Source organism: Lycorma delicatula, chromosome 3, assembly GCF_047948215.1.
Source record: "Lycorma delicatula isolate Av1 chromosome 3, ASM4794821v1, whole genome shotgun sequence".
In the NCBI taxonomy this organism is placed as follows: Eukaryota; Metazoa; Arthropoda; class Insecta; order Hemiptera; family Fulgoridae; genus Lycorma; species Lycorma delicatula.
In genome coordinates, this window is record NC_134457.1 from 134,570,451 (window position 1) to 134,597,710 (window position 27,260).

Genomic DNA, 27,260 nt, shown 5'->3' on the forward strand with positions numbered 1-27,260 from the left:
CGGACTACAATTACTTTTAATACGCGAAACCTTTTGCAATGATTGAATATTAACTTAAACCTCTTCAAAAATTATTCCTTTTGAAGCCACATTTTGATATCATTGTTTTTCTATAACACGGCTGGAATTCTTTTCGTTTAATGATAAAAAGCGTTTTTGAAGACAATAACCGAATTCTCTTCCAAAGGACATAATACACCGCTAAACTATTTCTAAATAATTCAAATTCGTGTAATTTTTTTACGAATCGCGTTTTTATCAAAATCTCACCTTTTTCTCAATTGACCTGGGTTTTGTTTTCTTTGGAGACCGTAATTCATAAGTAGATTCATACTCGAGAATCACGTTGTACACTGAAGCACCACAACTTCTACTTACGTTAGCAGTTTATTAACATCTGAAATCAACGCTGTTTGATTATTCTGTAATTTGTAAGCATTCATTTTGTAAGACAAGTGCTTAGCTATTGCAAATAAAGTTCTTAGTCAATTGGGAATGCCAGCACCCACGCGAGCTGCGATTGCTTCATTTGATGTGGATTTACGCCGTGAACAGAGTTACAGCATTGGTGATCTTCAGTCATATGTCCAATCAAACATTTCCAAATTAACGCGTGAACAGAAAGGCATTTATGATCGCATAATGCAAGTGATAAATGACGGAGTTGGGGGGACCTTCTTCTTGGATGCGCCAGGAGGAACTGGGAAAACATTCCTCATTAGATTGATTCTAGCAACGGTTCGATCAAAAAATGACAAATATCCTGTGGCGGAATATTAATCAGCCAAAACTCTGCAACGGCACGTGACTTGCAGTTAAGAAATTGATGAATAACGTCGTGGAAGCAATGATTTTAACGGGGCCTTTCAAAGGTGAAGATGTCCTCATTCCGCGAATACACATGATCCCGACCGATACACCATTTTAATTTAAAAGATTGCAATTCCCAATTCGATTGGAATTTGCAATCACAATCAATAAAGCTCAAGGTCAATCTTTCGAATTGTGTGGTTTAGATTTAGATGCGGATTGCTTCTCACATGGGCAACTGTATGTTGCGTGTTCCCTAGTCGGCAAGCCAGATAGCCTTTATATCTACGCAGACAGTGGAAAAACAAAACATATTGTATATCCACAAGTATTTTGCAATACTTGTGGATAAGTATTGCAAAATTAAACTTCTATGAAACGTATACTTTGTTTTTTTTCTCATTTCTCATCCATGCAACCACAATGTGCCACAGCGAAGCGTGGCGGGTAGAGCCAGTTTATTTATAATATTCATGGATTTTTATTGCAAGGATTTTAATAGTACTCTGTAACTGGAGGGGATTAGGAAAAATATTGAAAGCCACTGTGAAGATTAGAATTATGTAAAAATAATTTAATAGTTAAATAATTTCATAGTTAATTACTATATAATAATAAATTCAACAAATAATAATATTGTTAAAAAAAAATAGTTATATGTGAAAATATTTCTGTTTTAAATTTTCTTTTTCATTTGTCTCGAAGTTATTTGAGAAACTGTTTCTTGGAAGACTCTAGTCAACATCGGAGTGGAAAAAGCTATTATAGATCTTAAATTTGGATTCAGAAATGAAAATTTTACCATTAAACAAACGTACAGGCCCTTCATCAATGTCAAAAGACAACGAATTCTGTTCGGCGGCCTTCTTGGATGTTCAGCAGGCCTTTAAGAAGATCTGGCTTCCTGCTCTGCTCCATAAGCAGAAATGCAGCCTTCCTCAACCCTTATACCTGATTTTTGCGGAACTACCTCGACAGACGATTTTTCCAAGGTAGATGCTTTGACATTAGATCAGGGGTTCAACAAGGCTCCGTCTTAGGACTAGTCTTGTACTCAATTTTCACTGCTTCAGACCATGTCACCTTCGCCTCATTTGCTGATGATACAGCTTTCCTGGGTGTTGACGAAGACCCACCATTAGCCTCAGCTAAGTTCCAGTCAGTATTTAATAAAGCTTAATACTGACGTAAAGTTTGATCGGCGTCTGGTTAACAAAATAGATAATAAAGGGAAATCAGAATAAATCAAGTCATGTTATGTTTATGATGAGAAGCTGTGAGTGTCACCGGGTCCATTTAGACGACACTTTTATCCAACACTCTGAACGCGTTTGGTACCTTGAGCTCTACCTTGATAGTCGTTTGATGAGAAAGTAACACGTAAAAAAAAAGAAAACAATTAAACACAAGGTGTAAGAAGGTTTATTGATTGATTTTGAAACTAATTTCGACGTATGGAATAGAGCTATACGGTATGATGAGCTAGAGTAAAATTAATATGCATTGATATTAAACATGTTTCTAGAATAATTTGGCCAGATCCATTGCAGAGACACCGTGGTTCGCAAAGAATGAAGAAATTCATGACTACCTAGAATTACCTAATGTTAGCAAAGAAATCAAACGGTTCAGTTCAAATTACAGACAGCGGTTAAATAATCATTTGTATTTTCTAGCAATTAATCACTTAGACAACAGCGAGGATGTCCGGCGACTGAAATGCCTAAATGTGTTGAACGTGGGGTAAAAGTGTGTGAGTGACTTAAGATGGTTCAATAGCACGTATGTGATGAGCATCTTTCTATGCCTTGATGAGGAGCTAGCCTCTTTCCATTTATCTCCATGAGCTTGTCAAATTACTATTTGTTTGTATTTGTCTGTTAACGAAGTAGTAATTATTTATTTTTATTTTTTTGTTTTTCTGTAGATCTTTAAGAACTCTAGTACCTATTTGGCCTTATTCAGTGCGAGTGTGTTTATATATATGAACTTTATACATCTTCGTAAGTACACTGTATATACTTTATTTCATTATGTATTCGTAAGAAAAATTGAAAGTGTTCGTTGGAAACCCCTCAAAATGTGCTTTTGAGGGGTTTCCAACGAACACTTTCAATTAAACCACGAGTAAACCGTAGTTTCTTACTCGGAACCGATTGTAAATAAACAAATTGTGAAACAACCAAAAAATAATAATTTTTAGACATCATTTAATGAAATTCATTGGCTCTTGGGTATGAATATTTAATTTCCTGCACAAGAATAATTTTTAAGTTTTGGATTGTTTTCGTTCGGAGAGTTTCTTCAGTGAAACTTATTAATTCAGTTTTTAACAAAAAGATTATGATCTAACATTTCATATATGTGGAATATATAAGTCTACTTAGAAATGAATATAAAGAAGTTATAAGTGCTAGGACCAATGTGGGAGTTTGAAAAAAGAACAATTTAAAATTTAGTTATATAATTACGTAAATATTTTTATTACAATTCAGGAATATAAATAAAGTACTTATAAAAAACTTAATTAATAACCTACTGGCCTTTATTATTGGAACATTAATGACCAATTATAAAATTTTTACTCAAGTTTTTTTAAAGTTTATTTATTGTTCTAATTGTATAATTAGCTACCGTAACTCTTAGTCAAATATTAATAAGGGGAAAAATATACCGAAAACTTAACGAACATCTTCATGAATATCAACTATCCCATGATCACTATCGAAGGTGGTAGTGAAGTAGTTTCCCGTGGCCTTCATTACATCAAACATAAGGTTGCATATCAGTATATCAAGGATAGGAAAATGCCGATGATACTCAGCCGTACAAATGATTTCTTCTCTCTGCTTATCAAAGAAACAGTCTGCATAGAGATCATTGTTATTCTAAAAAAAAAGACTGCTGTCTGTTGTACTGTACGTATAAGGATAAGAAAATGTGTCATAATTTAGGATGTTAAAAGCAATCAAACAGCATTTTTTTGTATGGGGAAATAATCTTTTACATATACTGCCTCAACTAAGCTGGAAAATACGTTCTCTTCAAATAAGCATATAATTTAATGAAAAAAGAAACTTGATTATTTATTAGACTTCATAAATAATTTAATGAGAAAATAATTTCTTTGCGCTGTTTTTTCATACGTAACCTGATTTGAATTTTAAAATACAAACAAAACATTCATGATATCTAATTTCCTGTTATTGTATTTAAAAAGAACTTTTCATACCTCTACTACTTAGGTTTGGTCTCCAATTTGCAAAAATAATGTTTAAATTAGTCACTTGAAAATATCTAACGGTATATATATAAAACCTTTTCTGGGCGCATGTAATCTAAATCTTTCACTTATTTTGTTTTTTTATGCGAATCATTACTTTCTGTAAAGGTGTGTTTTGTACGAGGGCTTTTTTTTATAGAAGTGTATAATAGTGTAAAAAGGAAAAAAAAGAGTGGGTAATGATGACTGTTATCGGTCGAACTCTGTCGTTTATGGCTTCCGTGTGCGCGCTCTCGAACACAAATACACGCAAACTAAAAAATTTTCTCACATAAACGTGTACACAAACTTAGTTTTATCGTTACCGGTCAAAGTTTGCTCTTCTGCTCTTGTCTCGTACAGACTCACGTTTGCCTCTCTCTGTATCCCAAAATTAAAGTACTAAATACCAACATAACTTTTCCTCCACAAATCTGCCTACCAAGAAAACGTGCTTTACATACTCAATATCCTAATGCATAAATTAAATATGCTGCCACGCATGTTTATAACACTCCTTAACACACACGTGAGCATTCACATACACACCATCACGCTCATTCACGCACATTAACACTAATCAAACATGTTAAACGAATTTTAAAAGTTATAAAGTATGTGTTGTTATTAAAGATCATATTTATCTGATTTTTCCTCCTGAAAATAACGTAATTATGTAGAAGTACATTGCTTTTTACGCTAGATGTTTATTTACGTATTGTTATTAACATAGTTCGTAAAAAAACTTTTGATACATCTCGTTTTAACTAAATAATAATAAAAGTACTTTAATCATAATTTATTTGATATAGTGAATCAGATGAACATGGAAAAAGAGGATAAACGAATTTTCCGTAAAGTAAACACTATAGTTTTGAAAAATTACATATTACAGTTTAATCTTAACCTATTCTCGATTTTAGAATTTTCTCCTGTTTACCATTGCTTTACAAGCAGTACCAATTAAATTTCAAAGACAAAAAAAAACCCTGAAAATAAAGGAACTCTTAAACGTGTAAAATTTATTTTAGTAGTTTTCCGTGTTGATCAACTAACTCATACAACATCGGTCTCGTATTGTATTCGTGTAGAATTGAAAACTTTAAAAAAATGATCAATAGATTTAACATTATGTAGGATAGCTTATAAAGAAAGCTAACATCTACTTCAAACATCCTGAAAGAAAGAAATAGACTTTTATGAACTAGTTGACGTGGCAATGCTTCGCTATTGCTAGATTTAAGTATATATACATATATATTATATACATACATATATTTTATATATATATATTTAATGAACAAATGGAAGTTTGATAAAACAATAAAAAAACTGAACATTATGGAACTTCACAAAATTTAACTTTTCCCTTTTCCCCTTCTTCCCTTTTTCCTTATTTCTCTTCTTCTCTTCTTCCCTTTTCCCCTTTTTCCATTTTTTGCAAAAAAATTTATTTTTACGTAACTAACATATATTCTGAATATGAGTCAAATCGGACCATAAATGCAATTTTTCGAAATATCTCCACCCCAGCGCCACCTAGCGAGTCCAAACAAATTTTGATACCTTCGCGGGCGTGCACACAACTCACCAAAGTTTCATCGCAATCGGATAAATGGTATAAGAACGCATGGGGGACAAACATACATTGATTTATATATACGACATACAATAAATATTTTGTATTATAAAAAAATACATTTTCCCAGGAAGATTCCAACAATAACAATTATAATAATATTAATAATACATTTCAATATTATTAACTTAACTTCATTAGTGATTTCGCATTTTTAGCTGTAGCATAACATATAAAATGTTATTTATACGATGAAATTTATGTAAATTTTAAATTAGAAAAATGAGAAGAAAAAAATATATCTCTGTGTCCAAGTTTTTTTCGTATTGTGTGACTGCACACCATTATTTCACTACATTAAATATAAAATTTAAACTGTCTTCCCGAAAGTACATTTCATGAAATATACAGCACTATAGCCAGGGATTTTTCCAGCTTTTATGTGGATTTGACATCGTTATTAATACTATACTCTTTCTCAATGTCACAGTAACTGAACACTTTTTCGTTGAAGATTTTTATTCAGTTCTCACAATTAAATTCAAGGGGGAAAACAAAACAAGATTAAGTTTATATAATTATTTAATTTAAAAATATGGAAATCGTATACGTTTATATTACTGTAAATCGTAGTTTAAAATTTATTTATTTACACTTTTGGAATTTTTTAGCAAATAATTGTTACAGATTCTAATTAATTTTATGATTTACGTTGGATCGTTTACCATATAACTAACATTATATTTTATTATTTTGATAAAACATGTTTAACCTGTTTATTTAATTGCTTTTTTATTATTGTGAAAAAATCAGTCTACCGATAGCAAAATATTTATTTGAAATAAATTTCTGAATATAGTTTTCCTCAAGTTACATACTTACAAATAACTTTTCATTCATTATTTATTATGGTGCTATGTCTTTTATATCCTTATGTAAACCTTCCATATTAATCGACGATTAAGTGAACACTCAAATAGCGTACAATTTCCGCTCGCGGAATATAACCTCTCTCAAGATGGACTCACTTCTTCTCATTGTGAATGTCATATGAGTTCGAATTTCAATAAATAAAAACGCAATGAACTTAAAAGAATCTTTGCAGTAATAATAGCTATTGCTAAGATTTCTTATTTTGATTGTCAATCACTAGCAAGCCATTTAAGAGTTTGAATCAAAATTATTAAATTATAATATAATAAACATATATTTTAAATAAATCGTAGATTGTATTTATTTTTAGATTGTAAAAAAAAAGTAAAATAAATAAATATTTAAAAAGTTTGGGTACCTAAAACCTTAACTTTTGAAAAATTTTGAACACTGTTTAAATATATATATTTAAATTTTGTAAGTTCTGAACATAAAATATACTTAAATAGATTTATAATAAGACAGTTAATATAGCATATATATGTAATATATATATATAAAAATTCAAGATTTACACATTTCATACAAAGGAGAATTTATAATATAATCAAATTAAGGAATATTAAACCACGGAATAGGTTTCCTTCTCCTCGACTAATAACAAAAATTTTAAAAATGGGAATCATCGCGAAATCGGTGCATTTAGGGAAGAGTAAGACTTGAATATAAAATAAAAAAATTATAATAAAGGTCAAACTTAATGGTCAAATGAAAACATCTCAACTAATGGCGTTAATATAAAAAAAACACACAAATATGAAATAATTACGCGTTTTCAAGCAACATAATTTTGTTTTCTTTGATTATTTTGAAGTAAATAAGATAAATAATATTACAAGTTATTTACTACAGTCTTTCTGAAATTCCGCTTTATTTTTACGGCAACCGAATAATTTTTTTATGGCTACAAGTGAGCAAAAATCAACCGTTAACCAAATATTTATCATTAGAAATGGTACTCTCTATTTTTACTTTTAAGTAATTTTTTTTGTAGTGAATGGATAGCAATTTAACTACTGGCAAGCAGTATTATAAGTTAAAGTATTAAGAAATACTTCACATAGTACTACTCGAAAATTGGTGCGGTTGGTTACTGCATACCACTCTCTTCATTTATCAGCTTTGTTCTAAAATTCCACGTAATTTATTACTTCACCATCATTCAAGACCTAGTTTAATCGTACTATTGTTTGTTTTGCCCCTTGAATTTATTATTTCAGCTACATTTCTGGGAACAGTTTTGTTAAGCACTTTAGATTTTAAAGTACGATTAATCATGTTTTATTTGCCATGATTTACTGTCTCTCAATTTAACTGTTTTATTGGACCGAGAGATATTTATGTTATATACTTATTAAAATTATATATCTTGATACCTATTAACATAACACGCAAACAAATGCACACGCGCACAGACATACTCGTACATAGATATGTTTTTTTTTTACCGACTTTTCGATTATTATTTTCAGTCGCTCGCGCTCGGGTGATTGGGGGGTAAAATTACATTTTCCTTACGTTTTGAGGTATGAAGATTATGAATATACTGTTTATGTGTAATATCTCGAAAATCCCCAAACTAATAGATCAATTTCATTGAAATTTAGATTGTGCCGAATGGCTTCGATAGTACGTGGCGATTTAAATCTTATGGTAGCCCTGAAGAAGGGCTGTTATTGTCGCCGAATAGCTTTGACGATTGGAATTTAAAACCTTGTGGTAGACCTGAAAAGGGCTATTTGAGGTTTCTGGAGTGGTGGCCCTGAAAAGGGTCGTTTTTGTGTTAGCTCTGAGAAGAGGTGTTGGGTCCGAAAGCTAGTCTCCGGGGATGTCGATTCGACTGTAGTCGGGAAGTTGCGGGACCGAGCTTCCCGTCTGTGGCAGTTGGGTCCCCACTTCAGCGTAGCAGTGGTGGTCCTCAGATCTCCGCAGTGTCGGGTCGGCGTCGGTCGTTTTCCACTGGTGCGATTCTCCACGAGCTATTCCACGCTGGGCCGGCTCCTGCTGCTCAGTTCGCCGGCCAAGACGATTGAGGCCCGGCGAGCTGAAACGGGAAGGTAGCGTCTGCGCCCAGCGGCTCTCTCGGTGGTCCGACCAGGCCGGCTGCTCCGGCAATGTTGGGATCCACCGGGGAGGTCCCACGTTCAGCCGGTAAGGAACTTCTTCTATCCTCTTCCGTCTTCTTATTGATCTTCTCCAGGTGGTGATCGACGACGAATTGAAAATTTGCTCTGGTGGTTGCTCTTTTATTGGAGCCTGCGAGTGCTCGTGCCGCAGCGCTAGGTAGAGATCTACACGACAGCTAGATGGTGGGAGTGACGCTTGTGCGCATACGTACGCTGTACTCCCGCTGACATCTGAGCTGCCTGCGTTGCGTCCGCCGATATTAAGCTAGGATATATGTGGTAACAAGTAATACTGTAGTAATGTATCTGTTATTGTCATATTAGATGTTTGAAAATTGATTGAGTCGTTTTTCGCTCAATTTAAGGTTGAAAACAGACTTTTTACAGGCAGTTTATTTTTCATACGTGCTTTTGCAGTCAGTCATAATGGTAAGTGAGTTGAAACTTGATGCTTGTGTGAGAGTCTAATCGTTAATCGAACGTTATGATGGTTTCGCATGACGGTTCATAGCATCTCTAATAAAAAAACACAATTTTAGCTCTAAAAACGTCAAACCTATGTATGTACGTACGTACATACGTTTATAAGTATGTTGGCTTGTTTTTAGCTTCATGTCTCTAGACTGTATGTTCCAATCTGAACGAAATATAACACAATGATTTCTATATACAGGGATTTGATGGCATTTAAATTTGTTAATAATTGTTGAAAGAGGGAGGGAGTTTTTTTCATGGATTTTGTAGATCCGTACCTCAGAATTATACATGAGGCTAGTTAAATATTGTAAATAATTTTATTAATGCTTGTTAGATAGCTAAGACACTTTCTAATGGTGTTATTCAAATCCCCATAAAGGGGACCCCTTTTTCCGTTTTTAGAATCAAAGACGTATTCTTGTATTAATCAAATGATAATATTACAATATTATGTCCCTTTGGTTACGTATTTGCGCAATTTCATTCAGAGAGAGATAATAAGTTTATTTTTTCCCATCAGTTAACGCTTTGCTACATACCTTTAGACTGGATTAACCAATCTTTATTGGTTAGCTTTGTAGAATGACTTCTGAATGTGGATAATGCCATTTAATTTTTACTATAATTAGTCAAGGCTGTAGTGAGAGGGATGTCACCGTAGTTCTCGAACATAAAATTCAATTCAGAGTACACAATTTTTTTACATAAATCTTCATTTGAATATTTGCATACTTTAATACTTTAGTTAAACTTACTTTGAATACACATACTTTACCAGCTTTTTTGAATTTTATTTACATATAAAAATATGTATTAATTAAATTTCCCTACTTTCATTTCATTACTGAATTTGTTCAATTATACTTTAAACTACAAGTATGACAAATATATATTAATATGATAAATCTATATTAACTTTATTGACTAGAATAAAGTTAATATTTGTATATTTGTACAAATATACTACATACATTACATATTACATACTACATATATTACATACATTACATTAATGTAATGTATATTTTACATTTATCCATTTATTTACAAAACAAATAGAATTACCCACACAGTATTCAATTTTGCAAGAATTTGGATAACAGATGTGATTTTGGATCACATCTAAATATTATCTCTAATAGAACCTAACTATTCTCATGAAAACATAGTTAATTGGATCCGACGGCATGCAATGCCCGCAGTTCAAAACCACAGAAAACACTAATTGTTGACCACACATTTAAACCCAGCTAGTTTTAGTGGTCTTTAAGCGGTTGTAGGCTGTAAAATATCCTTTAAAAACTATTATACCGTTGCGATTGGTTTATCTTATTAATTAAATTAAAATTATGATTAATAATAATAATTAGATTTTTATAATGGGAAAGATTGGGTTTTCGCATTACGGAAAAATATTTTTAAAAGCAATCATACTGTTTATTATGTCTGATTTTGCTTCCACAGAATTGATCGTTTTTCCGATTGTAAGAATATTTGATAAGATCTCCGTTTTATTTGTTTGAAAGAGATTTAATCTAGCAGTGAAGAGTGTACTTTAAAAAATAAATAACGATTGGTAAATATCTGAATAAATTTAAATTGAATACAACTGATTATCGTTTCAGTTCTGTTTCTTTCTTGTTCCAGAAAAAATATTGTTTTGTGATTTCTTGTATTTGAAAAATTAATTTGATTTTGAATACATTAAATATAATGTATATAATGATGAAAATCTTAACCTATCATTATTTATTGAGGGAAATTATAAATTATTTATATTTTTTATGAAGTTTATGGTTTTAAATTTACGAGTATTAATTAAAAATTTCGATACGTTTCAGATTAGTTGCATACACATTATTTGAATGGGAGCTCGTACCGTGAAATTCTTAAAAAAATCTATTTTGTCTTTTTTATGTTTTTTAATACTTTAAAGTATGCTCTCTGAAATGACATTAATAGTATCTTTAAAAAAATTACTTTGCTTTAATTTTTTTTTTTAATTTACGTTTGTTGGTACTAAGACTATATTACACTTCTTTTTGTACAAATATATTCTATTTATTTTTGTTCTGAAATTTTCTACTGTATAGGGAAATTTTTGCTATTTCTTCTGTGCATCACTGCATGTATTTTTGCCTGGTCAAGATTATAAATAAAGTTGTAATATAGGTTAAACTGTTGTATATATAGTACAATAAGTTATATATGTGTATCTGACTTTCATTAATTTCCTGGAAAGCATTACCCTCAGGAAATGCAATGCAATTGCAGCCTTTGTCTTTAGCAAATAATAATTCTTCATAAGAACTCCATGTACGGATCGAAATCGTAGATACTAATTCAATACTACGTATTATCTTATTTTTGTATACATTAGCATGTAGCCGCCAATTGTATACAATAATATACGTAATCTGTTAACATGTACGCAAAACAGTTAGTTAATATAAAACACATTAGCGAATATAAATTGTAATGTTAATTGTTTAAAATAATATTTATTTTTTTAAAAACGTAAGGTGAGTTGTAAACTTAACTTACATAAACGAGTTAATATTTCGGTTACTTGTAATTATTTTTATTATATATATATGTGGAGGATGAACAACAAATTATGCGTGTCAAAAAATTATCATTCCCGGAAAATCATTTTTAAAATAATTATTTTAATAATAACAGCCGTTTAAAGTGGCATACATTTTTAAAAAACAAATGTATTTAATAGAGGTTTAAAGTTTACAAATTATAAAATGCATATATTATGAAGTTTGCATATTTTATGATTATGATATATATATACTGTTTATTTTTATATTTAGATAATTTCTTTTAAATTATTATCGGAAAGTTAAAAAACCAACTAAAATAATGTCTAGTTTAATCCGAAGGTCAATTGACTAAACCGGTCTGTCGATGAGTTTTCCAACATTAAAGGTGTTCAAAACCTTTTTATTTTCATAAACTTATTTTTTCTACGTTAAAGTTCTCAAGGTTACATAACTATGAGTAAAGTTGGCTGTTTTTCATAATACACTTTACATTCAGAAAATTTTTCAGCAATTAGGATTTATTTCCGTCTATTATAATGTAATTATCTTACTATCAAGAATAAATATATTTAATTTCTATTATACATAATAAAGTAATTATTTTACTTACTTATTGAAAATGAATGGTCCCACCAGTCTGTGTTACATAAAAAAGCCTTCAAATCATCCGCTGTTTTTGCAACAATTACATGAGGTGGAGCAACTAACGTTCTTATGCATAAAAGAGCAGTAAATACTGAAACAATTACTCCTACTCTCTTCAAAAGATCTGCATCTGTAATTTTCACAGCCTTCGCAGATCTAACACGAAATATTACGGAAATCCTGAAACAAATAAAAAAAGAAAAGTTAGTCACCTTATTTAATTGAGTTAATATTGGTTTTCACAGATTTAAATTTCGTTACCGATGTAATTCTAACATATTCTTAAGATATTTCCGTTTTTAATCGAAATATTTATATTTAAAACTGTTCTCAGGATTATACAACTGCACAACTTGCCTATTATTGTAAACTAAAATATAATAGGTACCTGTACAGTTTTGCAAGTACAAACTTTTTAACGAATTAATTACCGCTTTTAGGTCATCGTCTTCTATTTTATTTTCATATAAATTTATTTAATAGAAATTTATATAGGTAGCCATTTAAAATAATTTTTCTTTGTTCAAATTCTATTGTAAATTATAGATGATTTTATACGCCATAATACTTTCTAATTTAATAATTACATCAATTACAAAATTAAAGTATAAATAATTATTAAAATATAAATTACATGGTTAATTTTACTTCATAATTACCAGAAGATTTAATATTTAATATTTTGTTCTTACGACCTTTTTTTCCCTCTACTCCTCTAGATCGGTCCGGACTGTTGGGTATAACTCCACCCAGAGGAGTGTCTGATTACTCTAACGAGCCTTCCCACTAACCAGCTGTATGTCCAGCATGGTAGGTCGGCTCGCCGGTCAACTCTTTTGAGGAGTCTTTATTGTGCTCTTTCTTGACGCCGTGTCCAGACATATTTGCCCAAAACACAGCGCCGGGTTTTTTCTCTTTTACTGTGCCTACCATCCCCTGGAGTCTCCAGAGGATCAAAGTCACTGCCACACCTGGGCATGCCAGCTCTCACCTCTGGGGCTGTCCTCCCGTACCTATACTAACAGCCCCAGCGGCGCTCCTCTTGATTTTTACTCCTGATTACCTCCGTGGCATATGTGTTGACTCTCCTCCAATGTTCCTCGCTTTGTAACATGTAGTTCACAAGGGTATCTGTTGTGCACTGTGTGATACCCGCCCTATTCCGTTGTATGTCCCACTTTCGGCATTTGAAAACTGTATGTTCAATTGAGTCCTCGTCTTCGCAAAACATACATGACGGTGACGCGCGTCTGCCTATACTTTGCAGGTAATCTTGAAAATGACCATGCCCCGTTAATATCTGCACTATGTAGACGTTTACTTTACCAAAATTGCTACCGTTCCACGCGTCTAGGTCATGTAAAGTTCGCTTGCCACAAATTTAAATCTTCCATTCGGTCACCATACGCTCTCTAGCGTCTCTCCTGCTCGAGCCATGAGCAATATTCCTTTCCCCCACTTGAAGGTCGACTGGCGAAACTGAAGCGAGAACACAGAGAGTGTCGTACGATACCTTGCGGTAGGCGGAAACTACTCCTATTAGGGCTCTCCTGTGTACGCTGTTAACTCTAGTCAAATTCCTTTTTATGCGTGAGAATGTCCCCCACACCGGTGCTGCATATAAGATTGACGATGTTGTTTTTGACACTACCAATTTCCTCTTCTACGCCCTTGGCGCACTTTACGACGTTAGTAAAGCGTTCAATGCTTTTACTATGTCTTCCGCCTTCTTGCAACAGTTGATGATATGGCTAGTAAATTTTCCATTCTTATCCAGTAACACCCCTAGATATTTTAGCGGGCTTGTCTCATGAATTGGTTTGTCTCCTACAACTAGATTTATCGGTCGAATTTGTCTTTTGCCTGTCATTAGAATGTACCTGCATGTCGTGGGTGCATTTTTCTTACGACCTAATATAGGCGTGTTACACGTAACAGCACCAGTTTCTTTTTAAAAATTTTTAACCTAATTTCTATTTTAAATTTCTTTAATTAATCTGCAACATACACATCCAGTGAAAAAAGAGTAAAAGTAGATTTTACGCCTTATTTCTTATTTTTAATTCATAATAATTTCAAAAATGACTGTCACATTTCGTAAGTAATTCAAATTTTGTTTGATTTTCTCTTCAGCAAGTATTAACATTGTTTTCTCTTTACAGCTTTACTGTATCTCACTTATTAATAATAATCTTCCTGCCAACAATTACATCTCACATGAGATTAACTGTGTCTTGTCAGTTATACCACATCTGTGCTACCTTTAGCGATTTGATTTGTAAACCTTAACTTTGAGATGACTCCAGAGAAAATAATTAACTTCAGACAGATCTGGCAACCGGAATTGCTACAGTATACTTCAGTTTGCCTCCCTGAACATCGTTATGGAAATTTGATGTTCATAAATTTAGTACGTACGTTGAAGTAAAAGTGCTGATCGCTATTCTTGGAACAAAACTAGACAGAGTTTGCTGTTATTTTTCCTTCATTAAAAGTAATAACTGTTTTATTGAGCTTTAACAATAAACGCCCAGAAATATTACATTATCTAGATATGATTTTACTTCATTAAATAAACGTTCTTATCGCTCCGGTATTTTTGTTCGAAGAGATTAACGATTCCGCTAGGATAGGTGTAGTTTAAAAATAGTAAGTGAATGGAGAAAAAATTTTAAAAAAGCGAATGGTACCGTTACTGACAAAACTGAAGTAGTCATTACATGTTTGTAAATTTAAATGTTTGAAAATTTGACCAGTAACTACTTTTTCATAGTAGTAAAACAGCAATCATAAGTTCTCACAGTTATACTTTACTAAATGTGATTTATAGAAAGAAATTTTACTTAGTGTGGGAATACTTACAAAATTATTCCCACAATTAATTGTTAAGTTTTTGTTTATTAATAATAATTAATAAATAATTATTTCCACAATTGCTCAATTTTAGCTCAATGTAAGAAACGTATTCTATTTACATTCATTTTTCAGAAAAAAGAATTAATACTTTATAAATGTGTATGTGTAAAAAAAAATATTAAATAAATTTAATTGAAATAAAGGTTTTTGTATATAATAAAAAACTAAATTTTTTATAAATAAGTAAATGTTAAAGTATCTTCTAATTTCTGTAACCAATATTACGTTACATTCAGACTTTAACGTGTTATAAAAAAGATACAGCGTCAATAAACTGCATCACATCAATAAACGTTTCATGTAGCACAAAATCTTGAAAAAAATCCCTTTCGGCACGCCGAAAGGCGGAGGTAGATTTCACTGGTTCTAAGTACGGTAAAAAAAAAACATTTCCATCTTAAAGTTAAGAAAAACTTCAAATTTACTCAATATGATAGTGGTTGCATGTGAAAAAAGTTTCACATGTTTAGCATACGACAAGCCCCATCTTCTTACAATTCCAGCAACGTTTTGGTCTTCCCTTGCCGTAAGGGTTGGTCATATCAAAAATTGTTTCAGACAAAGATTTTAAAGATTGTAATGTTTAAAGGACTAATGACCACTTTAAACCAATTCTATAATGTTCTATTAAGGGAGATATGATTATTTTTGTCTTCAAAACTCCATTTTTCCCACCCCCTGGGCCAGCGCTTGGTAATACAAAAAAATTTACTTAGATATGTTTTAGGCCCTTATCCAAATAATAGTAAGAACTCTAAACGATTTCAATATTTTACTTAATATGAAAGTTATAGCGATATTTTGTGTTTTCGATAAAGCTCTCCCATTTCCGCCCCCATGATCTGATTTTGCCCATTAACGAACTCGACCGAGATTTTAAGACGTAGTATTTTATGTACCAGTTTGTAAGTAATTGGCGCAAAATTATGGCAGTTATCGTGTCCACAAGAAAGTGAAATATACATGTAGATAAATATATTGTATTTTTATAATCAAAAACCAACTTGAACAACCAAGTAAATAATTACAAAGTAAATAAAATAATACCTTATTTTTTATTCTAAAAGCATTTTCGCGCGATCCCGCATCATCAGTTGTATATAAGATATATTTATATAAAATTACACATATGAAACCTAAAAATATTTTCAATAAAAATTAAAAGATTAAGATACTAAAATTACATTCATATATACAAAAACATATGAAGTCAATTAAATAAAATAACTACATATATAAATATGACGTCATCATTTAAAAAAATAAATAGAAAATTTATTTATATAACTTGGCCAGTCAATGTTACATTACTCTATGTTACATAACTATGAGTAATGTAAAATTTGCTGGCCAGGTTACATAGTGTAAGTGGAGGTGTCTCGACTCCCCGATGATGGCATAAAAAACCCGCAATGTATGAGTGGGTCGCGAAGTGAAGGAAGTGGGTCGCGAAACGTACATCTGGAACTATTAGATTAGGGACAGGATGGGTAGCTCCTTAACGGAAGGGCGTAGCGGCTATGCGGAAGAGGAATGTCGGTGTGTTCTAGTGAAGTTGGGGGAGACCCCGGTGGGAAAGCCCCAGAAGGCGGCTAGCTAGGGCGGACAGAAACTGCTGCTACGACACTCCAAGGTGACTGTATTATTTTGCTTAACGGCGAGGACCGGTTGGCTTGGGGGTGTTTAAAAAAACAGAAAAATAAAGTTACATAGTGTAAATTTTCTATATATTTTATTTTAATTTACAAGATTTTTATATTTGATATGTAATTTTATATATATATATATATATATATATATATATATATATATATATATATATATAAACTTTTGAAATGACGGTTGTTTTGGGGTCCGGGGGATTTGAAACGCGAAGATATGTCGAAATTTTCCGGAAGTCAAATCTTGGTATCCATTACAATACGTAGCTTTCTTATGGAATTTACCTAATAAATTAGCTATTCACCAGGAAATTCCCAGCAATTAAAAGATTAAAGCGCAACTAAAGTAGAAAACTATACAATTTTCTAGCAACAATCTTTTAATTTCAATGTCGATTATTAACATATATGAATTAATAGATTAATTTTTTCACAACTAAAATATAATATTTAATATTTTACTCATCATTAAAAGTTTTACATCAAATTCTGTATACAAATACGTGGAAGCTTTCCATGTATTTGAAAAAATGATATACGAGTATATTCTGTATATCTTACCATTTTATCTAATGGTGTATAATATAATATGCATAGCTACTGAGTTTTATTTATTTATATCTTGTATGTGTTGTCTTTTGATATAATAGAATATAAAATGAGTTACTTGTTTATTTGATGAAAAAGGAAATGTTCATTTTCTGAAGTAAAATTTGAATGAAGAAATTCAGTATAACGTTTAAATTGCTAGTCAAATAAATGTACGTTACTCCGTAATCCTACACCAAAACATTTTTATCCTGTGAAGACAAATTATTTAATACAGCACTCATTTTGTTTTATTCAATGAAGAGCAAAGTGTCTTTGTTCAGTTTGAATTTAGAATTTCTCATTTCAGCAGAATGTCTACGATGTCAGCACACAAATTACATCTCACACACGTATCCAAGGAATTGAGAAGATAAAGAAACATCATTCGTAATCGTTTCTAAGAGTATTATGTGACTTTCTCATACTTGAAGGAATTAGATAAAAAAATAAAATATTAATAATAATTAATTAATTGCTTTGAGAAAAAATTAATTATTTGCTTTACGATCATTACATAATTATACATGACACATTAAGTGTTTTTTAATCAAATTTAACACATTCGGTAATAGTAACTTGGAAAAATTAAAATAATTTTACAAAATTGATATTTATGGTCGCAAAATGATCTTACACCATTTTAAAATCTTGAAATTTCGATGTGATTTTTTAAAAGGAGCCTCAAGACTTAATATTATATATTAATAGGAATTTAGGCAGAAATGATAAGTGTTAAATAATGATGACAAGCTTAGCTTTTATCAAGACAATGAAGAAAAAACAAAATTGAATGGTTTGATTTCGTGGTTTGAATCGATGGTCTGATTTCGTTTGATCGTCCCACTCTCGTGAAACGATCATCATATAACTATCCAGAAATTTCACTTTGTGATCAACTAATTAATGCATTCTAACGTACTGATGATGTCTATTAAGTTGTATCAATATCTACTATAGATACCAATTTGGACTAATAAATAAGTCGTCTGTTTTCAGAATTAGAGTATCAGTACAAATATAGCCAATACGTTTTTTATTAGGGGAGAAAGACTCTCTGGGTTTAAGCATAATAAAAAAATACTGAAATTAAATTTACTCTGGAATTTCCATCGTAATTGTGTTGATTATTCAAAAGGTTATATAACTTGGTATCCATTTAAAATTAAAATTGATTTGGCAGGAGTGCCATAATAACCATGTTCTACAATCCTTTAGGATTACTTACCGTAAACTACCAGGGTATCGGAATAGTTTTATAGTTTTAAATGATAACTTCAATAATGATAAAACAGATACAACTACAATCACATTAACAAATAGTACAGTATTTTTACATTAATAACTACGAGTGTTTGTTAAAATAATATGTTAATTCCAATTGTTTCTTTTGTTTTTGTTTTATTTAGAGTGTACTGACAGATACAGTTTTTAATTATTAGTAGTTTTAATTAATATTTTAAATGAAACCTGCATTCAGAGTTGTTTAACCAGTGATTTGACAAAAATTCGATTTTTTGTTACTTCGGAAGTTGCTATTTTATACTCGCTTTATAATTTAACTCTACACCGAGTGATGCAGCTGGCTAGTCTACCATTGTGGGAGGCTGGTAGTTCGAAGTTAGGCCAGTATTTTAAAGCTTTTAGCTTTTGCCACTGTTTCCGGCTACCATTCAGTTGTTGGTTTAAATTAATCATACATTCAGGCCTGATGAAATATTAACAGAAAAGTAACGAACTTTGAGTCTGTTCAAAAAACTGTATAGATATCAGCAGAAATGAGTAACATCAAACGATTTTTAAAAAAACACACAATTTTCAGATATCTATAGATAGCTAGATATAATTTCCATACTAGTTAAATAAATTTAAAGTAATTTGTCTCTAATAATATGAAGCTCGGCTGATAAATTTTGCACACTAGCGTGGTACATGGAGCGTAAAGGTACTATCGAGTTGGACGTGGCAGCACATGGTAGCCAAAATCCCTCTCTACAAACCTGCGATAATGCGTTAAAATCCGTTCACCGCTTAGTTTTCAGTAGTTAAAATGGAGTCGAGTACGGTTAATATATGTCAATACGGTTAAAACCATGATTGATCAAATTTTTAACAGCAGAAAATGCGAATCCTTCGAATATTTTTCATCGTTTAAAAGCAGTTTACGGTAGTGAAACTGTTGACAGGAGTACTGTGAATAGGTGGGCGTTGAAATTTTGCGAATGTGAAGCTGGTAAAGCGACAATTGAGTGCGCATTCGCACCTCGCAGCGGGCAAACAGTTTCTGTGACTGACGAAAAACATCGAAAGGAGGTGGACGATTTGCTTCAAAGTGACAGGCGAATCACCCAACAACGCATCGATATTCAGTTAGGCATGTCTAAAGAACGAGCAGGCCATATTATCAAGCAATTGGGTTACCGAATAATCTGTGCACGATGGGTACCGCGCAAACTGACGGACGAACACAAGCAGCGTCGTGTAGAATGTTACGAAGAACTTTTATAGCGCAATCAAACCGAAGAAAACGATTTCCTTTTCAATATTGTGACCGGGGTTGAGAGTTGGGTACACCATTACGACCCGGAAGAAAAAGGCAAAGCATGGAACACAGACATTACGAATCACCAAAACACAAACACATCCTTTTGACGGTGTTTTGGGACGCCAAACACGTTTATGTGACTGAGTATTTGGATCGTGAGACGACTGTGAACTCCGAACGGTACATTGAGACGTTAAGACACCTCAGACGACGAGTATGTCGCGTTCGAAAGACCACCATGCCCATAATCTTGCAGCATGACAATGCGCGGCCTCACACATTGCACCCTATTACAGAGGCTCTTCCCAAGGTGAAGTTTGAGTCTATTCCGCATTTGTCTCCGTGCGACTTCCACTTCTTCCTTCATCTCAAGAAGGATCTCAAAGATAATCATTACACCACCGACGATGAAGTGAAGGAAGCTGTGGTCACTTGAATTCGAGAAAGACCGTCAGAAGTTTTCAGTGACGGAATGCAAAAACGTGTCACACGTTGGAAAAAGCGTATCAGTGTAAACGGGGATTATAATGAAATATAAATACTACATTTTGTAGCTTAGGTATTGATTGTACTTTTATTCATTTTTTATTTCATTCCAATATCTATTTTCATTCCCATTCAACGCATATACGTGCAAAATTTATCAGCTGAGACTCGTAGTTATTTTTTTAAATAATTGGATGCAATAATTTGCTTCTGGTGGTCACAAAAAATTAGTTTACTGAAAATAAGAATTAAAAAACAATTGTGCATAATAAACTGAATATCGAGAGGAAGATAGTTAGAAAACTTAATGCATTAATAATGATATAGAAATTACATTGTTCAGTAATTTAAGCAACAATATCTAATACTATTTTCAAATTTGTTAATAAAATCTTTTTGTATAAATTTTCAATAGTAAAATTAAACGGTTAACCCCTCACTTATATTTTGTTCAAAGGAGGGTATATTTCTTTGACTGGTTTAATTATCATCCTATCTCAAATAACTTATATAGGAGGCATGCGTTACGTCGTTGTGGGCTGTTTGAAATGAAAGTTTCAGTGGTTTAGATGTTTTCAAGCTATATTTACCCTAGGAGCTGGGTGGGACTGCCTCAAACGATAAAAGTTGTTTGTATTTTTTACTCGTATTCTAAAACTACTGTTATATTACTAGTTTTGTAATGTTTTGTTTGTAATATTATTGTAAATATTAATAAATCAATTTTTAAAAATTCAAAAGCTTCTCAGTTTTGGCCATATCATCACCTAGAATACCACCAATTTTTAAATTAGTTTAAGTTTAAAAAGCAGTTCCGCTTCGAGTGAGTAATCAAGAAAATGACAGACCATCACAGAGGAGATTTAGAGCATTACCCACTAATTTATTTTTCTTAATTATTTTTACTCTACAGAAGTTGAATGAAGTTCATGAGAATTTCTTCTAATAACGACATACCTTCTTATGTAAAATAATAATTAAAGGAGAGAATACTATTATAAAAAGTCTGTCTAAATAAAATAGTTCCTAAAAATCAACATAAAAGTAGTGCACAGTGTGGTGTAATCAAGGAAGTGCCAATGGATCACAGTAGCTCCGTTGAGTGTGGAGGTTATAAAGACTAGATTAATTCAGAATATGCTAATGATATAATTAAGCTAACCATACAAGATAAAGGTATGCATTATTCAAAGTGTCCATTTGATAGCCTTGAGAGGGGTTGACGATTGTCTAGTTACAATTGAGAGAGATCTCAGATAGGGATTCTAATACATAAAATTACTATTATTTTCTGTAAAATATCAATATTATTCTGAAATTATATTAATTAAATTTTTTAATTGTGTTTATTAGAACGTTTAGAAACAGATTCAGAAAATAAATAATTCTTTACACGTTGTTGTGGATACAAAGGTCACGTCTATACAACGTTTTAAGCAATGTGATCTCAGTTAAATTTTAATTTGTAGCTGTGTTAAGAGTGGTTGGATTGAAACTAGGCTAGCCATTGAATTGTAATAATTGTATAAAATAATATTATGAAGCTTTGTGTTTCAAGAATTAAGTAATACTCCGTATCAATATCATTTTGAAAAGTCTTTACGAATATAAATAATGCAATTTTAGTTCATACTCAACTAATATTCTAGGTTTTACTGTTTCATTAGATTTATAATTGATCTCTATAAATAACATTATTATTATTAAATTGTCTTTATCATTAAAAGTTAATCTATTTGTTTTTATAATAATATGCACCTGTAAATTTTACTGTCTTCCTGTTAGCAATAATAAACCCTTTTAACTTCTACATAGGCTCCAACTTTAACTTTTAAATATTAATCTTAAATTTCATGGTGTTATAATTTTTACATTAATATAATTTTTAAGATAAAAAGGTTTTCATTTTTCCGGAGAATATAACTAAAATAGAAACTATATTATAGGAGAAAGAACAGTGATCATGTTAAATTTGGGGTATAAAATTTGTTTGAAAGTTTTTACGTTTAAAACGTAAATAGTTTATCTAAATAGTTTATCTAGACAAAAAAAAAATGTATGTATGTGCGTATATATACGTATATCTATATTGCCTTGCTTTTGGCCTTATATCACAAGATTGACCAAACAGATTTTCCTCAAATTTGGCTAAAATATTTCTATGTATGGAGTATTGATCATATTATTATTTTTTAAATTTATTAAGGGGTTGGGGGATATCGCGAAGATAATAATTTTAATTTTCTTCAGAGGCATCTTACAGGAAATTTTATTAAAGCAAATTTGTTACCTATAATGTATATGCGTACATATATAATAAAATAAAATTTCAAAAAATCAACCCCCACCTATTAAAATTGAATTTGTTTTTTATCCGTTTGGTCTATCTCCGTTCAGTTAAATATTTTTTCGAAACTTTTCAGTTATACAACATACATCAAGAAATGTGTAGAATTTTTTGATTGTAGATCATGGACCTAAAACGGAAAAAGGTTTTTTTGAAATTTCTCTTTTTCTTATTTTAACTTTTATTAAGGGGGTCCGAATGAAAATAATCAAATTTTTCCCAATTTTTTAAATTTTAGCGCCAATATATTGCGTAATAGCTTTAATTTAAGATCTTATTTATGAAAATGTGAGGGCTAGAAAATGTTCTTAGAAATGTTTGTCATTAGAAGCATTTGACGATTTTTTGTTATTATTTTGTTTTTCGCATTTTTATTAGTTCAAAAATTTTTCGTTGTTGAGTCGGGAAATTTCACTTATTGAGGAAATATTTCTCTGTAATTTCAAGAGTAAACTCTGTTTTTATAAATAATGTTGATAACCTTTGAACGTAAAAATTTGTTTCCTTTGCAGAAAAGTATTATGTTGGGTTTTGTAGTGTGTGTTGTAAATTCAGTACTACTGCTTTGTGTAATTTTTGTTGCAATTTTATTTCAGCATGACAAAACCTATGGAAATATTAAAAAAATGGAAAAATATATGTAAACCTAAATTAATCATTCATTCAGCAGAATCAAATCCTTCCACGTCTTCTGGTAAAAACATTTTGGATGATGTTCCTAACAGTGTATCTAAAACTAAAATAGGTAACATAGAATTTAAGAACGCAGATATTATTGACAATGATTCAGGTTCCTATGATGTATTCGATTTTAATGTATTAGTTGATAAAATATTTACATTTGCAGTTTGCAAATACTGCCATGGACAATGTTTAGCTGAAGTTTCAAAAAGAGTAGGCCTAGCAACATCGTTTTCATTTTTCTGTAAAGGTTATTACAATGTGGAGGATAATTACTCCTATTCTTTAATCATAGAAACATTAAAATATGTTTAGTTTGTATAAAACAAGGTATTAGATCAGGGAAAAATGTCACTAGTGTCATGATAATTGCAGATAAGGTGCGCATAAGGAGGCTTAAACGTTGTCGATGAGTTTTACAAAAAAGCTCATGAAGTGAAGGATGCAGCAAAAACAGAGTTAGAAAAATAAGAAAATTCCGACTGCCCCTCTTATGGAACTGACATGAATTAGGTGAATTTAACTTGCATATATGGAATGTACTTTTTAATTGCAGATTTCTGAAAACTATATTTTTACACATAAATTACCCGTTTTCCCATTTACCCGTTTTTCTCATTAACCAATTAAGATATTGAGTTGAAATATTTACTAGGTGTTCTTGGCTGTAAATTACACGGATAGACACAAGAGATTGTTAGCTTATTTGTTTTAAATGAAGTGATTTTTTTTTTTTCAATAAGCGAAAAAAAATTGTGAAATATAAAATATTTTATCTAACTTAAAAATTGATGAATTAAAAAACGGCTGTGTCAAAAGTTGCAAAAAGGCAGAAATTTAGTGTAGAAAAAAATTTAAGTTGATAAGTTTGAAGGTGACGGAGAAAATGGGTTAAAATGGGTAACAGGGGGAAGGATAGGCATTCGGACCACCCGGAAGTATTACATTTAGAGAAAACTTTATTCAAGTAGATTTTTTACGTTTCTTTAACCACCTCTAAAAACTATATATATACACAAATATATATATATATATATATATATATATATATATATATATATATATATATTTGCTCTAACTCTTATAATTTTTATTATTATTAATAGCCGGGAAAGTCATGCAATATTTTGTCAGCTTTTTTTTTTTGTAAATTTATGTAATTTACATCTACCAATAAAATTATTGTTAGAAATAAATGAATAGAGTCCAAATATTTTGTGAAATCTCTGTAGACGGCATAGAAAATTATAAAATACAGAAATATATTACAAAGAATAATGTTTTGTATTGCAAAGAGAAATAAATATTAAATTATCTGAAAGCGTCAATCTCTTCGTTTTGTAATGTTTATTGTAACAAAAGTAAAATTTAAAAAATACCAGATTTGAAAAATCGGATTTTGGTTTTAAGGTAATTGACGGGAATCATGTTTAAAACTTATACTATCTAAAACGTTTTTAAGAACATGTAAAATATTAAAAGTTAGTCTAACAGATGATTAGATTTAATTTAAAATAAGTATTAACTTACTTGGCTAATACTTATTAACTTTATTAATAATTAAAATTAATAATATTGAAACTTTATCATCGAGTAAATTTTGAGAAACAAGTTTTTCATTTCCTTTACATTTTATGTTAAAAGTATTTAAAACTAATGATTTCTGAAAATACTGTATTTCCAGCGAAAACTAAGAGTTTCTAAGTTCTATAGCATACTTTTTTAAATGTATTCACACCCTACTCTTCATAAAATAGATCGATTTCGATGATTATCTTTTAAAGAACTTCTCTCCAGTGCCGTTGTTCCAAAAATATATTGTTCCACAAATCTAAAATGTTTTAAACTAAAAATTTCGTTGCCTACAAAGAAAATTTGAAGATTATTTCTTTTTTTATCATTGTTTAATATTGGATTATCACGGAGTTCGTTGGAATTTCGTCAGTAAGAGGCAAAGAAGTCAACGAACTACGTTTACTGTTTTAAACATGACCAATCTAACAGTGAGATGAAAATGGGGAAAAAAAAGTGTGAAAAATTTATATTTCAGTTCAATTATATTAGTAATAAAGAATACTTTCAACAAAAAAAAATACTTGGAATTTTGTTAAACAACGTTTTATTTCCATTTGATCAACCGCGGGGGACTCGAATATTCATTTTTTTTAATGTCGTGCCGCTAAATAGCAGTACTTGATAATACTAGGTAGCGTACAAAAATCTCATCTCTGTCCTCATATTTATAAACTCGTGAGTTTCTCAGCTTTGCGTTTCTTCAAAACTTTTTTTTTCATTCTGGAATGGTCCTTAGCTTATTTTAAGTAAAAATTAAACTGAAAAATGTAAATAAAATATACCGTAAAGAAATTAATGAAACCGTACTACAACTGAAACTTAAATAGTATAAGACTTTCCTAAAAAAAAAAGTCGTTTTTCAATGTTACATTAAATTTAAAAATTTAGAAGCCATTACCAAATTAAGGATTAGTAAGTTGTCGGTAACTGTTTTCTTTTAAGTTTTTGAACGGAAGTGTAACAATTTTTCAATTATTTAATGTGTTCTTTAAATTCTGTTTTCTTATTATTTTTAAAGATTATTTTTTAAATTATGTAGCCATTAGATAACATAATTAAAAATAAACGAAATCTTATACAACTACAGTTAATTATGATATTTAACAAATAATCTATAATATCGAGAAAAATAATAAATTTAATCAAAGTACTTTTAAGCAAGAAGTCTGTTTAAAGATCAGAAAATTAAAAAGTAAATTAAAGATATTAGATAAAATAAAATTAAAGGTAATGTAATTTTTCTTAAGTACTATTCCACTGCCGGCCTCCGTGGCGCGATTGGTAGCGTTTCGGCCTTTCATCGAGCGTCCACGGTTTGAATCCCGGTCACGCGTGGCATTTTCACACACTACAAAATCATTTATCTCATCCTCTGAAGCAATACCTAAAAGTGGTCCCGGAGGTTAAACAAAACAAAAAAAAGAGACAAAAAATATTACTATTCCACTAGAGGAACGCTATTTCAGAACAATTTATTTTTTTACCTTAACATTATTAGTTTTTTAGGTTTAGAAATTTTTTTTCTGGCTATGTTTAACTAATAAATCTTATTTGAAATAAAAATGAATTATGTTTAAAGTATTTTGAATTAAAAACTTTCTATTGAAAATTTCTATTGAAAAACTTTCTATTAAAGATAGTGGCGGTTTAAACTTACCCAAAACGTTTCATCGTTCTTGTACGATATAGTTATCTAGTTTATATTGCAAGCGTTTGAAAAAAAGGTTACGGGAAAAAAGTTTAGTTTTGTTTTTCTATATTATTTTACTTTAACATAATTGTAACTGATTTCGAAGGGACATCTACTTTCATAAAGGGCACATGTAACAACATTTGAACAAATGTATTCGCTTATAAGAAATTCTATAAAACAGTTTTTATAAATTATGTTATGTGTGCAAGATGAACTACAAGCAGAGAAGAGAACGAATAAATGTGCATCTATATTGGTATTAAATGGTCTTTTTTTACATAACAGAACTTGTTTTTCTGGCACGAATGGCTTTTGGCAGCTTTACTTTCTTTTTCTGTTTGCCTTGCCCTTTTTTCTCTCATTTACTCCCTTGTCATAATCCGC

The 27,260-nt window shown here is 30.8% G+C and overlaps 1 protein-coding gene and 1 long non-coding RNA gene across 2 annotated transcripts in view; one reads left to right on the plus strand and one right to left on the minus strand.

Moving 5' to 3' along the window:
• Nucleotides 1-2,764, plus strand: part of LOC142322029 (uncharacterized) — a 285,094-nt gene extending 282,330 nt beyond the window's left edge. The window contains exon 4 of the long non-coding RNA XR_012755767.1: nucleotides 2,738-2,764. This is a non-coding gene — a long non-coding RNA (uncharacterized LOC142322029). The remainder of the gene's footprint in view (nucleotides 1-2,737) is intronic.
• LOC142320982 (putative G-protein coupled receptor CG31760) overlaps nucleotides 1-27,260 on the minus strand; it is a 904,980-nt gene that overhangs the window by 61,291 nt on the left and 816,429 nt on the right. Inside the window, exon 8 of the mRNA XM_075358981.1 lies at nucleotides 12,350-12,564. Coding sequence (XP_075215096.1) covers nucleotides 12,350-12,564 — 215 coding nt within the window. The remainder of the gene's footprint in view (nucleotides 1-12,349; nucleotides 12,565-27,260) is intronic.